General features: G+C 31.6%; 1 protein-coding gene across 1 annotated transcript; it reads left to right on the top strand.

Moving 5' to 3' along the window:
* Positions 1 to 7,054: 7,054 nt before the first annotated feature.
* Positions 7,055 to 17,596, top strand: LOC108223053 (uncharacterized). Its single transcript, XM_017397106.2, has 8 exons — positions 7,055 to 7,269; positions 11,489 to 11,606; positions 12,310 to 12,398; positions 12,506 to 12,598; positions 14,679 to 14,745; positions 14,849 to 14,990; positions 15,073 to 15,236; positions 16,896 to 17,596. The coding sequence occupies exons 1-8, from the start codon at positions 7,055 to 7,057 to the stop codon at positions 17,382 to 17,384; spliced, it is 1,377 nt and encodes a 458-aa protein (XP_017252595.1). The 3' UTR covers positions 17,385 to 17,596.
* The last annotated feature ends 287 nt before the right edge of the window (positions 17,597 to 17,883 follow it).

The raw sequence follows: 17,883 nt of genomic DNA, 5'->3' as shown, positions 1-17,883 counted from the left end.
TTATATACAGTCATCTATACGTCTCCTAGCTAGTTTACCTGGAAGTACGAGAGTTTAACAAGCATTTTAAGAACGTAAAAAAATTAGTTTTATAAATTATTTTAGGACTCCACAAAAATATAGTATAACTTGACTTTATAGTTTTTACCACTACTTGTCACGTATTTTAAGGTTCCCACTTTTTATAAATATAGTTCCATAAGTTAATTTTGAGATTTCCTTTTCTGAGTAAAAAAATCCATACTCTCGTCCTCCAAGATAAACTACCTAGGACACACATGGAGTACTACATATAAAGATATAGACACAGATCACCATTATATTGCAGACTACCGAAAAATAGATTTCCGAAAAATATCGTTTAGATGGTCAGAAAAATAGAATAACATAGTGTTAATAATCAAATCTGAACCTAGCGTTAGTGACAAAAACAAAATCTGAACCTAACATTAGTGGCAAAAAAGAAAAAAATTATAGTTCAGTGGTAATAATCAAATCCGAACCTAGCGTTAGTGACAAAAAAAAAATCCGAACCTAACATTAGTGGCAAAAAAGAAAAAAATAATAATTCAGTGGTAGGTTTCTAAACAAATAATAAGTTGGGTGGTAAGAAAATCTATTTTCCCTAAAATTTATGAGGATAATTTGTCTTTCACTTTTATTTTGCTCTAAAAATATAGACGGCGCTTTGGGAAAGTAATTTGAATTGCTTGTTAACTTTGCAGTCCCACAGTACCTAGCCTAGCAAGCCCTAGCTCCTACCAGGGCCCATCCTTTTATATTTCTCAGAAACTTTGACTTACACGGATCCTGCACTTACTTGCTGCTGTACTTTACTTTCTGTCTTCTGTTTCTGGCTGCTCTCGGAGGGAGTGTTTGGATTACTTCAAAAAATTATTATTATTTATACGTGACAAATTATTTATAAATGATATAATTTTTAATTGCATAAATATTTTTTATTATTAATAATTTATCGGATAATAAAAATTATTAATATAACAATAAAATATTATTTATCTTTTAATGTGGTTCTGTATATACTTGTAAAATCAAATTTTAAGAATCTAAAACTAAGTCACTAAGAAAAGTTAAAAATTTTCACTTATCTCTTATAAATCCGAGGTTAACTTATAAGTTATCTGCACAACAAACTGTACGAATAAACTCACCCTCACTTATATCTACCTACTCATGCCAACATTAATATTTCAGTAGTTTTATATATCGATTCGTTTTATATTTCTAAAAGTTGTATTATATTCATAGTTTAAAGATAATATTAAATTTGAAAACAAGATGTTAATATGGTCTAAATTCAAATAATTAATAATGTTTACACATCAAAAATCATTTATTTTATAAATATGAAATTTCAAATTTTAAATATATAAAATTCGTATATAAATATTATTCTTATATACCATAACAATCATTCACTATTTTCTTTTTTATAAATTTAGTGTATCTCGTAATTTCATATTTAATATATCCATAAATCAAATTTGTTATCGATCAAAAAACGAATATGAAGCGTCGTGCTTTTAAGACTGTTCTCAAGATTCGAGATGCCTAAGTATTTTTAGTTGTGCTTTTAAGACTGTTCTCAAGATTCGAGAAGTCTAAGTATTTTTAGTTATGTGAAAAATTAAATCTGAACGTAGTCTAGTTTGGAGGGGTAGAGCCCTCTATACAGATGTCTCGGTGTTAGAGACTGTATGGAAGTGTGATTGCATGAATGTAAAATCTCGTAGAAGTAGGCTTCTTATCTTGTGATAAGATAAGACTCTTATCTTATAAAATCGACGTTTATCCAGGACACTAGATGTTTATCGTTGAAGAGTTAGAATACTCGTGGAACGCTGAGGTTTTACAGCCTTTTATTCAGTTTTCTACTTGGAGTAATAGATTTGTGCATACAGCGATTTGTGCATACGGGCTTTGACAAGGCTGGTTCCAGCTTAGAGTGGCATGGAAGCTCAATTATTGGACTTTGGCAGTCCAAGTAGCTCAATCGTGGACCTGCTTATGGGTCCTATTCATTAATTACGAAATTAATTAATATTTAAGTGTCCCAGGCCCTAATTAACTGAGCTTTCATATTTTTTGGGCTTTTAATATCTAATAACAATAAAATATTATTTCTGACCTCTATCAGAATTATATATTATGTAATTATATTTATCATAAATATTATTTTCTTATCAATAAAATATGAAAGTAATATGAATCATGAGAAATTAAATAATAATAATATCAGTTATTTTAATAACATAAATGATTTGAGTTGTAGAATGATTTTCTTATACTTGAAATTAAATTGACTGACAATTAAGGTTTAGGATTTCTTTATATAATTTAAGATTTAAGATTTGGGATTTAAGATTTAAGATTTTTTCTATAAATAATAATTCGGTTTTTACCGAACAACGAGCCTAAGAGGGGTGTATTGGATTGAGATTTTAAAGCATTTTTTTGCATTCATGAAATCCGAGGGTATTCGATTGGGATTGTTTGAAATCCATTAAAATCTTGAGGTATTCGATTAGGATTTTAAATTATGCTACAAAATCTGGTGGTATTCAATTGAGATTTTAAATTATGCTTTAAAATCCGATGGTATTCAATTGGGATTGTTTAAAATCCATTAAAATCTGATGGTATTCAAATGCTGATGGATTTTTTTTTCATTTCATAAAATGATGGATTTTGTGGCATTCTTCAGTGTATTTTAAGTTTTTTGAAATCCCACCAAATTCAATGGGATTTTGAAGCATTGTACCTAAATCCTATCAACTCTGCGACATTTCATCAAGAATCCGCACAAAATCAAAATTCCATACAATCCATTAAAATCCATAGACTAAAAACAATGCATTAAAATCCCAATCGAATACACCCCCGTAAGGCTGTAACCGGCTAAATTAGGGTGGACACGTTTACAAATATAAACTGATGTAGAGTCTGCTGAATTTGACACACCGTTGACTGATGACATCCATAAAATATAGACGGTGCTTTGAGAAAGTAATTTGAATTGTTTGTTAACTTCGGAGTCCCACTAGGTTAGTACCTAGCCTAGCAAGCCCTAGCTCCTACCAGGGCCCATCCTTTTATATTTCTCAGAAACTTTGGCCATTTCAGTAGCCCTAGTGCCTGGAATTAATTACTCAAATATATTGATATGCTATTGTAGTCATCTATTTTAATTGAGGATCATTTAAACCATTGTAAATATTAAACATCTATAACTCGACATATGTGCTTAGAAAGTCAAAGTAATATATTATCACACATTTTTTTTATTGAAAACAGCCACACCAAATAAAAAGTTATAAATTTTAGTATTTAAAATAATACATAGGGCTGCAAATGAGTTGATATATTCGATAACCGCTTGGTGTTCGGTTCGAAAAAAACTCGGTTCAAGCATGGTTCGATTCATAAACGAGTCGATCTTGAGCAAAATTTTAATGTTCGTCTAATAAACGAGTTGAACTTGAGCACAATATAGTTCGACTCGATAGTTCAGAACAAGTTCGAATTATGAGTTCGTGAACATGGCTCGTGAGCGTAGTTCGTGAACGTGAACATGGTTCGTGAACTCGACCTGTGAACATGGCTTGTGAGCGTGCCTGTTCTTTTAAGGATGTGGGAGTTTTATTAATAGATGATTTATTATGAATTTATGATTCCTTAGAGTATAAATTAAAATATTGTTAGAATTTTAATTTATTTTTTTAATTAATTTAAATAACAAACAAGCTCGTAAATAAATTTATGAGCATAAGCTAGCTCGTTAGCAAAGTTTATTAAACAAGCTCGTAAACAAAATTAATGAGCGGTTTGTGAGTAAAAATTCATGAGACATGTTCGTGAGCATAAGTTAATGAGCGGTTCGTGAGCAAAACCTCGTGAGACATGTTCGTGAGCGGTTCGCGAGCCATTCGTGAACATAATTATTCCTTAATGAGTCGATCTTCAAACAATATTTTTGGCTCGATCCAAGCTCGAGTTCGAGTTTGAGTTCGCTAATTTTTTAACAAACGATACACGAGCACTCTAGAGTTCGGCTCGGCTCGGCTCATTTACACCTAATAATACATTCAAATTTTATAATGTATATATACAAATTACTTTATTTAAATCAAATATAGTAACTATAAATTTAAAAGTAAACAGTGGATAATTTTTCGGAAAATCAAAATATATTATCCAAAATACTATGGGGCCGTTTGGCTGGGTTTAAAAAAAATGACTTATTGTTTAATTTTTCATTTGGCTGCAGTGATATTCAAGAAAAATGTATAAAATTTCATAAAAATAATTTTATGAAACTATGGGTGGATGTTAGGATCATAAAACCACATGACATCCGCATATTCGTTATGCGTGTTCATGAGAATCTACGCATCTGCCTCATGCGTGTATTACAGAATTATCATTAAAAAATGACTGAATACGCAAGTTTAAAATGCGTGTGTACCTGCACGCATACTCAATATGTGTAGTTCTTTGGTTATTTTGGGTACAGTTCTCGTGCGTGGATAATTCGGGCATATTTCCGTGAATATTAGGTATTTAAGACATTCACCCTACTTAGCCCCTATATATGTACTTTCGTAGCTCCCACATTACAAATATATATTGTAATACTTATTATATTTGTGAAAAAATTCAAAACCAACAGAAATTACAAAAAAATTATAATATTCAATTGAGATTTAAAGAAAAAATCTAAAATTTGTATGTATCAGAAAAACATAGATTATTCTGAATGTTATAAAATGATGAATCGTAGTCTAAAACATTGTGCACTTGTAGTTCTGTATATTGATGCTGTTTTAAATAAGTTACATTGTTCATGTAAAAAAATTTCAGATTCTAAATCTAAATACATATTTTTAATTTTTTTTTTTTACATCGTTGAGGGTGTTCAGAAATAATTTTAAAATATAATATATAAACTTTGAGGGGTCACGCGGGATAAAATAGCTATTGGAACTAATAGACATACTGTGACCTACGGTTGATTTTAACGAATGTGTGGGTCAGAGTTACAAACTGGAAGTTAATTGAAACTTATACAAGCTATTACGTTTAGAAGTGTGGGGTCTGATGTACTAATGAGACAAATTCTGAGAGTACAGAGTGTAATAATCTTTTAACTAAAACTATTATCATTTTTTTATATTTTCTGAATAAAAAAACTCAATTTTCCAAAAATAATATTAATGAAAAACCCAGTAGCTACCTTTTTTTCAGGGTACAACATATTAACTACTCCCCCCGTCTCATAATACTTTTTCTGTTTATTTTTATTATGCTCGCCAACACACATTTTTGATCGTTAATATCTTTAGTTTCGTATTAGTATTAAATATAAAAATTTCACCGTATACAATACTCATAATACGAATCTAATAAGATCGCTCATGATTATATTTAGTTATATAGACTAGACGTAAATTATTACTCGGGTTGTTTACGTTCACTGTTTGCATGCATTTTGAGACACCCATAAAGTATAGCTTCATAATCTTTTTTCAAATTTCTTTTTTGAATAAAAGTTTATATATCAAACTTTTATTCAGAGCAAAAAAATTTCAAAAATATATTGTGAAACTATACTTTAAATTAGGGTTAAAAAGCGTGCCAAAAAATAACGTAAAAAAATGAGAGGGACGAAGAGAATAATTTATCTCATGCTATGAAAAATACCGGTATCTCAAACGAGATAGGTATATATAAACAAATGGAGTATTTTTTTCGGAGTACAACAGAGTAACTATCTCTATTTTTTTCAAAGTTGTTTCTTAATTTTTAGAGCAAAATAAAAGTGAAAGACAAATTATCCTCATAAATTTTACTTCTACGTGTTTTCAAGGCCAGTTCTGTTATTTTACTTTCCTTTGGCTGGAAATAAAAAAACAAGATCAAAACAAGATCGGGAAAAAACATTTTCACAATATATAAATACTTAAATGCATATTCGCGCTTGCTTGCATGGGTATGAATTTTATTGAAAAGATTTGATTCACTGGGAAACCGGATAGTTATGTCAAATATGAGTCTGAAAAATGAATGATTGCTGGGCCAAGCTAGGTTAGGATAGTATGGTAATGATAATAAACCTAGTAACAGTAAAAGTGTACTACAGAAAAAGGCTGTTCATCTCAAAGCTACTTGCATATCCACTTACTTGTCTTTTGTCGAGTGTGTTTGTAGAGTGTAGAGCAGCATCCCGTTCTTTTTTATTCTACATCAGTTTACATCTGTGAACGTGTGCATCCGGTTACAGACTTAGCTTGATTATTCGGAAAATACCGAACCGAATTATCGAATACTGAAAAAACTGAAATATTGAATAATGTCAAAAAAATCATAACCGAATAGTGAACATAATTTAATTTGGTTATTTTATCGACCTGAATTTTTCATTTCGGTTAAAACCGAAATTTTATAATAGTCAATAAAAAACAAAAAAATAATGAAAAAAATTCACAAAAATAATAGGAAAAAAATGGCTAGATCTTTTAAAGTTTTAGTGCATTAGACTTCGAGCAAAGGAAAAAATGATTAGAACTCTGATTTTATAAGCAATAAGTGAAAAATCGTAATATTTGTTAGTGACTTATGTTTTTAAAATTTGATTTTACAAATATACATAGAACAATTTTAAAATATAAACAATAATTTATTGTTATATTAATAATTTTTATATCTGATAAGTTGAAAATATTTATTCAAGTATATAAATTAAAAATTATATTATATTTATAAATAATTTGTCACGTGTAAATAATAAATATTGTAATCCAAACACTCCCTCAGAGAGCAGAAGACAGAAAGTAAAGTAGCATAGCAGCAAGTGCAGGATCCGTATAAGTCAAGTATTCACATGGCAAAGGGTGGTAAATACGGCTACTTTCCTGAGGATATAACTGTAAAAGAGCCGCTTTATATACTACAGTGATTATTACACACCACTTATATTCAAGTAAAGTAGAGGAACATCACAAACATTTGAGACTGAGCTGACCTAAAAGTGAAAATGGCCTGCGGAGCAATTTTGAGAAGGAAGCTTTTCTTGAAATATACAAGTAGTGCTGCTGGCTTCACCGGACTTGTGTCCAAGAATTCGAGAAACACAAGTCATTATGCTTCTTCTGCAAATACTACTACTACTGCACAACAACAGACTTCTAGCTCCAGTAACCCTTTTGTAGCTATTCCTCGCGCTTTCAACACTGTCATACATATGACCAGGTTTGTTTCTTTCATTTTCTTGTCTTCATATTTACTACTTTCTTGGTGTTTTTTTTTTTTTTTTTACTTATGCATTCTGGTTTCCTTACAATGTTGATTTATCTTGATTACCTTATCACAACTCAAAATTCCTACTTATTAAATATTCCGCACACTTTTGTTATATTTGATTAATTAATGAAAGAAATTTGGTTCGAAAGTTATTAATGGCATTACAGTGTGCAAGCAAATCAGTTGATTAGTTAATTATATGTAGAGCGATACTACTAGAATTAGAGTTCCGGAAGAGGTAGGTAAATGTACTTTATTGAAGACAAGAAAGTTTATTGGTTGTGGACAAAAACATGGTGGAAGCACTTGGTTACGCAGTGCAAAAGTTGCCAAGAACTATAGTTAAGTTAGAGGTACTTAATGGTCTATCATACATGGTAATGCCTATATATTCTTTGTATTGTAAACTGTGATGTATGTCTTAGTGTCATCAAGTTGCAAGGAAATGATGAAATGATGAATTATGATTGATACACACTTTGTCAACATTTCTGCCGTTAGTTCTACCAAAGGTCAGGTCACCCGGAGAAGTCAGCGCACATGTTTCCAACCCTCTATAATCGCTCTTGAGCTGAAATTTGTTTAGGATATTATCATCAAATGGATACCACACATCAATCAAGCTTGCAAACACTTCCAACACTTGGGGTTCATGTTTTAGAGTCGGTCAAATAGCAAAATCCACTGTAATATATTAATTCATATGCGAAATATCATTGATAAACGTTATATCATGATTTTTATCTATTCATAAAGTCTTCAAAATACTCTGGACTCCTGAAACATGAAAATTGATTAGTTTCCCTAGTAAAGAGGTAGGCTACACAGTACGCACACAAATATTTACTTATAAAATCTTTCCAGTATATTGATGAACACTGCAAACTTCCAGTTAGGAGTATTTTGGGGATAATCTGTCTTCTGTATACATTGATGTGTGTGTGCGCGCGCGCGCGCGCCCGTGTGGTTGGCAGAATCGTCTAAAGACTCGACCACTATTTCAGAATTGTGACAGCATATTTGTAGGGTTATTAGTACTGCAAACAATTTATAAATATTAAGTGAAATTATTTGCATGATATTACGTAACATTTTTAGATGCTTAACAAAAAGTCATATGTCCCATGCATAGGGCGGCCACTGCAGCAGGGTTTAGGGGAACAACTGATATATGCAACCTTATTTTATTTTGCATAAAGCAGTACTTGTTTTCAAGGTTCAAACCTGTGTGAGCTTGCCGATTATATTTAGGATTATATTTAGTTTCTTAGTTTTCAGTAACTTCTTACTTGGCTAAAAGATACATTATACATAATATTAACAACTATAATGCAAAATAATTTAAATTACAAACTAAAATTACCATCTCAGTTTCATGTCTATCATTAAAAGGTACTGTGTTCATCTTAAACAAGCAACAAGAAAAAAAAGACACTCCAAATGATGAACTGGGAGCCTAGGAAGCAATATCCCTCTTAATATTAAACCAACATCTAGTTACCCACCATAGCTCCTAGGAGCCACAATGTTACATATTAAAAACTTAAAACTCCAACAACTGTATGTAATTTCAGTACTAGACATAATTCAAAGACAGCATACTGATAAGTAGAAATACAAATGATGTCTTGATTCCTAAAGAAAGTCCGGAGATGATCAAATACCTAACTGGAACTTTCAGAAAGGCAGATGCTTTCTTTGCTAGTAGCTACAGACCGGATGGTAAAATTAACATCCCAGTTTCATGTCTTTCATTAAAAGGTACTGTGTACATCTTACACAAGCAACAAGAAAAAAAAAGACGCTGCAAATGATGGACTGGGAGCCTAGGAAGCAATATCCCTCTTAATATTAAACCAACATCTAGTTACCCACCATAGCTCCTAGGAGCCACAATGTTACATTTTAAAAACTTAAATTTCAACCATTGTATGTAATTACTAGACATTATTCAACGACAGCATAGTGATAAGTAGAAATACAAATGATGTATTGATTCCTAAAGAAAGTCCAGAGATGATTAAATACCTCGAAACTGGAACTTTCAGAAAGGAAGATGCTTTCTTTGCTAGTAGCTACAGACCGGATGGTAAAGGATTTGAATGGTGATCAAGAAAATCCCCTTCCTAATGCTTTAACATATGCCTCCTGAAGATAAATTTCCTAGGTTAAGGAAGGTCTAAAGGAAAAGGGTGCAATCTATATACTGACTTCACCAATCATGCACCAATGACTAATTATTTCCTAATGGCGGAAAAAATAAAACATAAGTACATGTCAGTGTTTTGCGTATTACAAATAAATGCACAAGGCAATAAACGCACATGATATTACAAAGTACTTTATACATTACAGTCAAACAGAAAACATTGGTGTTTTGCATATTACACACAAATAAATGTAAAGTTACAGAACACATAAAACGATTATACAACCCTCAAATACAATTTGCCAAGCAAAAGTATAGCAATAAACTATATCCAACTCTTTCATATTTAAGAAAACCAAGGAACAATATAATACTTTTTTTTTTAAATATCACTGTGCTTAAGAATACAATCAAAACAAATAAAACATTAAAACTGATGGCCCTTAGATTGAGTACTATTTTTACAATTCTCAGGTGTACTTCTAGATAAATCTTAGTTTTCTGTTAAGTATGGGAGGAATGTAGAATTTCATATATATATTTTCTTCACATAATCGAAAGCCAGGTCAGGAAGCTTAGCTATGATCCAGTGCTGTAAAAGTGAGCTTTCCAAGTGGGCGCAACTCAAGTCAAAAGTAGCGGTTTCATGCCAGTAACAATTCGGCACAAAATTGTGTGTCAAATGTAAAAAGTCACAGTACCTCTTAAGAATTTAGCCAGAGAGACTAAACAGTCCTTAATTGAAAAAATGTTTATAAAAACAGAGCCATATTCACATCCGTCTTCCTTTCTTCCAAAAACATAAGCATTTGCTTTTCCGCCTTACTCTCTTTCACCTCCCTACCCGTCATTGGGATACATCCGATGATGTATGTATTGCTATTGGGATCAATCCTGTGATGTATGTACTACTTCTGGAGACGAAAAACTGATTTATAATGCTAGGCATTTAATGAAAACACACAGAAAAACACATCACGCCAAACCTAAACCCATTGAGCTTTTTATTTAGGTCTAAACTCTTATAGACGAAGAAATTAATGAAAACGTGAATTTAGAGCCATGAAATACGGGTAAACAATTTTAAGAAAATTTAATTTTTCAAATTTGTTGAATTATGTTTACTAACCTATTTCTATTATGTTTTGAGATTGTGCCACGTGGTATAACATTGTTAATGATTTGAACCATAAATATTATATACACTTATAGAGAAAACTTAAGATATCAAGAGGCAGTAAATCTCAATTTAATACAAAAAAATTAGAACTGTAGCCTGTGTTTGCAGAGGGATAAGACACATGCTACATGTTATACTAGCTAGTCTGATAACAGAGCTAACCTTGAGTGTCCATAATTTTATGAACTCCTGGCGCTGAATTTCGAGGTCTGAAATAGAACTTAATAGTTGCACTTCTTGCTGGGAAAAGGTATCTTTTAGCAAGTGATGAGGCACTGTGTTTTATCTTTTGTTCCTTTTCTTCTTTGTCAATGCCAGTCTAATATATATGTTGTTCATGAAACATTTGAATACATTACTTTAACAAAAATAAAAGAGGAAAATATAGAAATTGATCTATTTACAAATTAGAAAAAATAATGCTTCAAAGATATGCATTCTATATAGAGCAACAAAGTGATACCATGTTAAGTGACCAACTCTCCTAAAACCTCAAGGTGTTAGGAGGAGGGCTTATCAGGATCATATTCTAACATGTACAATTAGGACACTAGAAAATTGAAAAAAGTTGCTCTTCAAACAACAAGAGCACACAAACCTCAGGCTTCCCATGGATGTTCTTCCTAAATTTCAAAGACCTTGGACTAACTTGATTTATCTGATCTAGAAGAAAAAAATAATATAAATTCAGCTATCAGACATTCTCAACCCTACATTTTGTCTAAGTTATCAACAGCCCATTGATGTAAAAGAGAAATAAACCCAAGTTCTCGAATAAAACTAATGAAAAATATCTGTATTTACATCTCTATATTGCTAATTACATCTTCTGGATTCAGGATTAAAAATGATGACAAATTGATCCAATCGAAAGGCGTGGAGGCACTGTTGGAAGCTGAAGTTCATAAAGCTTGTAGAGAGCGAGGAATCCATGTGGCGGAAGAAATGCAGCAACAGGTTTTTGAGCACATATTGAAACTGTATTTGTCTTCAAATAACTAATATCCGGATAAGAAGCATACATTTTAAAACTTAGTTTGAACATTGTCCTATTTGTGTTCACAGGATAGTTATTTTTTATCGATTTCATACCAGAACAATTAATGTTCTGAACATATTTGTTTAAAACCGCGAAGCAAGGTCAACTCACATTGCACAGTCGTAGCACAGTAGCATCACTTCACTGCATGCTTCAAGTGCATGTGTGACTCTAAGACTCATAAGCATACTTCATTGAAAATTGTCCGTTAGAAAAGATAAAAAAATCCGGACTGTTTGTTTATATTAGATTATAGAAGTCTTAAGACCAAAAATGAATCTGCTCAACAGAAAGAAAAACCTTAATGACATAAAGAAAAAAGGCGAGCAGAAAAAAAAATTGAGATAGAAACAGAACAGAAAAGATTGAGGTGAAAAGATAAAGAAAAAGAACAAGGAAGCATGCTTCTTCCGGCTAATGATCCAAAAGGCACTTAGTTGATGTGTAGGTAGTTCATGAGGAAGAAGGAAATACTTTAGGGTGTTTTGGATTCTAATGAGAATTTTGATGATGGTCAAACCTTGATGTAGAAGGGGATTAGTCTGTAGAGGTATTAGTTGTCCTTATAAACTTGAAATTTTAGTTTTATATTTTGCTAACCTTTTTCTTACTCTTCTGCAGATTGGAGTATGTAGACCTGTCTCCGATGAGGAAATTCTCCGCTTTGCTAAGTTGTTCCACGATGAACATACTTTGGATCACATTAGCAGGTGTGACCTACAAAAATTTAAGTTGAAATTATTCTTGCAATTCGATTTGTTGTCATCTCTTTCATTGCTTGATAAGCATTTGCAATTACCCTTTGTTCTGTTTGCAGGCCTGTCATGGAGAATATGTGCAAGTTGATGGGAAGCACAACATTTGGAACAGATAAATATATGCGTTTTCTACTTTCGGAAAAATTGAAATCGTAAGTCAAGTTTTTCATATAATTAGAACTCATCTGACTTGTATGAAAGCTGACTGTTGCAACTTCTGTCTAGTTAGAAGCTTTATGGAGTTGCCTGAGCTTAAATCTAGCCTGATAATTTATTGACCTGTCTTAAAATGTTATAAAATGGCAGCATAATGAGACCCAGTCAATTCCATGAGTGCAAATTGCCAATCGCCCGTGTGGTTGGCAGAATCGTCTAAAGACTCGACCACTATTTCAGAATTGTGACAGCATATTTGTAGGGTTATTAACAATTTATAAATATTAAGTGAAATTATTTGCATCATATTACATAACATTTTTAGATGCTTAACAAAAAGTCATATGTCCCATGCATAGGGCGGCCACTACAGCAGGGTTTAGGGGAACAACTGATATATGCAACCTTATTTTATTTTGCATAAAGCATTGGTTTTCAAGGTTCAAACCTGTGTGAGCTTGCCGATTACAAGTAGACATTTAACTCTGCACCACGCACAAGTTTCGACAATAAACAAAACATTCTAAATTCAACAAAACATTCTAAATTCTCATCAATCAGATGAGTTTCTTATTTTTATTACTAATACTTTGATTTTATGTTAAATATTTATATAATATTTAAATAATTATATTTAAAGTCCTCAGCGATTGGTCTGACATGTCCATAGTAATTAGAATTAAATTGGGCGCAAACTCAAGTAAAAAAGTAGCGGTTTCATGCAAGTAACAATTCGGCACAAAATTGTGTGTCAAACTTAAAAAGTCATAGTCCCTATTAAGAATCTAGGCAGAGAGATTAAACTGTCCTCAATTGAAAAAATATTTAAAAAACAGAACCATAATCACATCCGTCTTCCTTTCTTCCAAAAACAGATGCATATGCTTTTCCCCCTTACTCTCTTTCACCTCCCTACCCTTCATTGGGATCCATCAGATGATGTATATTGGGATCAATCCTGTGATGTATGACCTACTTCCGGACACGAAAAATTGATTTATAATGCTAGGCATTTAATGAAAACACACAGAAAAACACATCACGCCAAACCTAAACCCATCGAGCTTTTTATTTAGGTTTAAACTCTTATAGACGAAGAAATTAATGAAAAGGTGAATTTAGAGCCATGAAATACAGCTAAACAATTTTAAGAAAATTAAGTTTTTCAAATTTGTTGAATCATGTTTACGAACCTATTTCTATTATGTTTTGAGATCGTGCCACGTGGTATAACATTGTTAATAATTTGAACCATAAATATTATATATACTTATAGAGAAAACTTAAGATATCAAGAGGCGGTAAATCTCAATTTAATACAAAAAATTAGAACTGTAGCCTGTGTTTTCAGAGGGATCAACAGATGCTACATGTTATACTAGTCTGATAACAGAGCTAACCTTGAGTGTCCATAATTTTATGAACTCCTGGCGCTGAATTTCGGTGTCTGAAATAGAACTTAATAGTTGCACTTCTTGCTGGGAAAAGGTATCTTTTAGCAAATGACGAGACACTCTGTTTTATCTTCACATAATGCCAGTCTAATATATATGTTGTTCATGAAACATTTGAATACATTACTTTAACAAAAATAAAAGAGGAAAATATAGAAAGTGATCTATTTACAAATTTCAAGATAATGCTTCAAAGATGTGCATTCTATATAGAGCAACAAAGTGATAGCCACTAACTGGATTATGCGTAGTCACTCCACATGCTACCAGGGATTTCGGATATGAAATGTTGAAATGTAATTGTTGAGGGCGCCAGTCCCCAATTTGTTGCCAGTCTGCCTATAAATATTTACGGGGCTATTATTTTTAGGTGTACAATTAGGACACTAGAAAAATGAAAAAAGTTACTCTTCAAACAAAAAATCTCATTGTAGTACTAAAGGCCTAAAACAAAACAAATAGTCAAGCTTAGCAAGAACTCAAAGTTAAATGTAGGGTGCTGAGTTGCTTAAATAGTAAGTAAACTAATACTTGTCATTATGTTTTGTTGAAAATTGGAAAAATCCATGAAAAGATATATGTACTAAATAACTACCACCATGCCCTCTTTTTCTCCTATCAGGTCTCCCATCAGATTGCAGAGACGTGGGTTTGCTGACGTTCCTTTGCAAGGGTCAAGAACGAAAGATGTATAGTTATAATTTCGTATATAGTTTGTAATGCTTCAAATTACTAGCCGTTAATTTGTTGACTTGTTTGAATTTTTCTAATCGATTTTCATTTTTTTTTCAGTTGGGAGCACTGACTGGGAAATTATCAGAGTTAAAGAATTATCCACCGCCTTATCCCAAATTCATGTTTCCGAGTGTATATGTGCCCCGAGGCGGCGTACCTGTTTATGAGACCGTGAGCTTTGAATTTCCGGCTCAGCTAGGTAAGATAAAAACATAAAACATGCACTCATGTTCCCTTCAGTTATATTTTTTTTCTCTTATTTGTTGAATTTTTTTTTCCAGGTCCGATGGTCTATGACTTGAGGATGGACGTTTGGCCCTATCCCTTCTATTGGATGCTTCACGGGATTTGGCCAGCCTACATATCAGGAGATTGGCTGGTGCATTATAGATTAGAGGAGCTTTGTAGTTCCGAGATGCATCTGATGAAGGAAGAAGTCAAACAGGTATGTAAATTTATGTATCCAAGAATTTAATGGAATGTGTTCATTCCTTAACCAATAAGTGTTTTTTTTTACCTTAACCAAGTTTTTTTTTACCTTTACCTATATTATATACTAGCTTATAACCCGTGCAAAGCACGGACGGGTATAATATTTGTTATTTTATCGTATATATTTTAAATTTAACTAATTTTATTCTGAAAATAAATTTTTAATTTGACCGCTGAATGAATTTTTAATAGGTTTTTTTCGACAGAATGAATTCTTAATAGTTAGGTCCGTCAAATGACTAATTAAAAATTAGTTCAAGCATTTGTATTTTAATGAAAATGTTAAAAATTAATAATTTAATATAGAACATATTATAAGTTAAGGAGACACGTAAACACAAATACCGACACATGATACTAACCTAATTTTTAATGTTTTCGTTTAATAGATAATGAAAAGTATATCATAACATGTTATAAATCAAGGAGGTCCGTGGGTCGGATATAACCCGGATTACCAAACTCGATCGAGCTTTATTAGTATAATAATAATATATTTTAGTATAAAACATAAAAAAGATAATATATTTTAGTTAAAAAGAATAATTAGTTATATAGATAGACACATATTTAGGCCCAATACCGATCGATGAAACTTCTATTTCTGACTTTAATAGTACTAGCCTTTAACCCGTGCGAAGCACGGGCGGGTATATAGTTCGTAATTTATTATTTATAATTTAAATTTTAATATCATTTTATTAGTATTTTAATATTAATAGATTAAATTTAATTAAATTATATTATTCGACTGACTATATTCTCTCCTGATTACTTGAAAATGGACAAACCCTAACAAATATATATATATATATATATATATAATACATTTAATCCGATTTTAGTACATGTAGATTTAAAAATTAAAAAAATCAAAAAATTCAAATTTTTTCCAAACATAGACGATCTTGTAATACATTTGAAAGATTCAGTAATCTAATCAATCGAATTTCAACATAATTCTGTAATGTTGATTTTTTTGACAACAGAAACTTTTAAGATTACAATTAGAAAGAGTTATGTAATTTGTGGTGTTTTTTTATTTTTTTGACGATAATGTGTGGTGTTTATATTGATATAGAAGACGTTAAAGTTAAAAAGAGTTATATAAAGCTTCTTGTTAAAAAAAGATATTCAAAATTTTTATTTATAATTTTATTTATAACATCATTATAATTTTTTAATGAAATATTATATGATAAGATATTGTCAGGAGTGTTTTTAATATTTGAAACTGTTTAACAATGTAATACTAATAAACTCCACATTTGTAGACTTGTAGTACCAAAAGGAGAGTACCAAACCAAAAAATATAACTAAAACCTAGGACTACAAATTATACCCATGTTGGCTTATTATAGTATAGTATAGATAGTATAGATTATAATAATATTTTTTTACATGTATATGTGTTATTTTTTAGAAAATCGATTTTTTTAGTTAAATATCTGAAAAAGATAACGTGTTTTAGTTAAAAAGTGTAGTTGCTATGTTGTCTAATATTATTTTTAGAATTTTAGCTTCCTCTTTGTTAGTTAGCTAGTTTTAGATAATACTAATCTCTTATGCATATTTAATTACCTTTATTAAAAATGTTTTAATGGTTATGAAGGAGATAATGAAATTGGATCACCAGACTAAGGAAATTCTCCATGAAGTTTGGCAAAGTTTTGATGATCATTACGAGGATCTTCGGGAACAGGATATGGAGTTTTGGGCATATCAAAAAGTTATTCACTGTTGGGATCTGCTGGTGGACTGTCCCAAAGGACATTATTTCCATATGAGTGCAGAATTGGGGAAGCATGTGAGGCAAATACTGATAAATTGGACAATGAAGACCTTGAGTTCTCCAAATAGAGTCTTCACCTCAGAATATATCCGCAAACAAATGAGGATTTTATTTGGAGTTACTGTGTACGTGGTAGTGAAGGCTGACGACGACATGATTTATGATCCCAAATCCACCAAAATTCCATTCTTCTACGGTCTTGGATTCATGGTAGCTCGAGATCCAACTCGGCAATTCCTGTTCAAATTTTATGACCACCCAAGCGGATTGACTAAGGTACCGCAGGGGTTTCTTTATTATTTGGCCTAAGCAATTAGGATGTCTTTTAGGAAATTTTCTTTTGATAAGAACAAAGATTCATGTTTAACCTATGTAATTTTTAAGAAATTTCCTTTTGACATTATTTGTTAGGCGTTCCCAACTTTGTAGTTTCTACATCTTATGTTCTGTTGTGAAAACTATTCTGGGATTATCTTTAATGTTGAATTAGAATGGTGTTTATTTTATATCTTTAATGATGATTTAAAAGGTACAAAAGTCAATACATCAGCAATCTGGAATTCCATTTTCTAGCAAGTTTTGGCTGAAGGCTGTTTGGCACCCTTTAGCCATTCCAAAAAGTTGTATTTTGCTCTGGCTTGCTTTTAAAAATCGTATGCTCCGTTTTGGGATGCAAACTGACCCCAAATGTGTTGTATGCAATGTTGCAAATGAAACTATTAACCACCTGCTCATGGAATGCTCATTTCTCGTTTTATTTTAAAGAGCAGCCCACACCCATTGCCTATGAATTGGTTTGAGGGAATTC

This window comes from Daucus carota, chromosome 5 (genome assembly GCF_001625215.2).
Source record: "Daucus carota subsp. sativus chromosome 5, DH1 v3.0, whole genome shotgun sequence".
NCBI lineage: Eukaryota > Viridiplantae > Streptophyta > Magnoliopsida > Apiales > Apiaceae > Daucus > Daucus carota.
The sequence above is the reverse complement of the archived record's forward strand: the minus strand, read 5'-3'. Positions and strand labels throughout refer to the sequence as shown.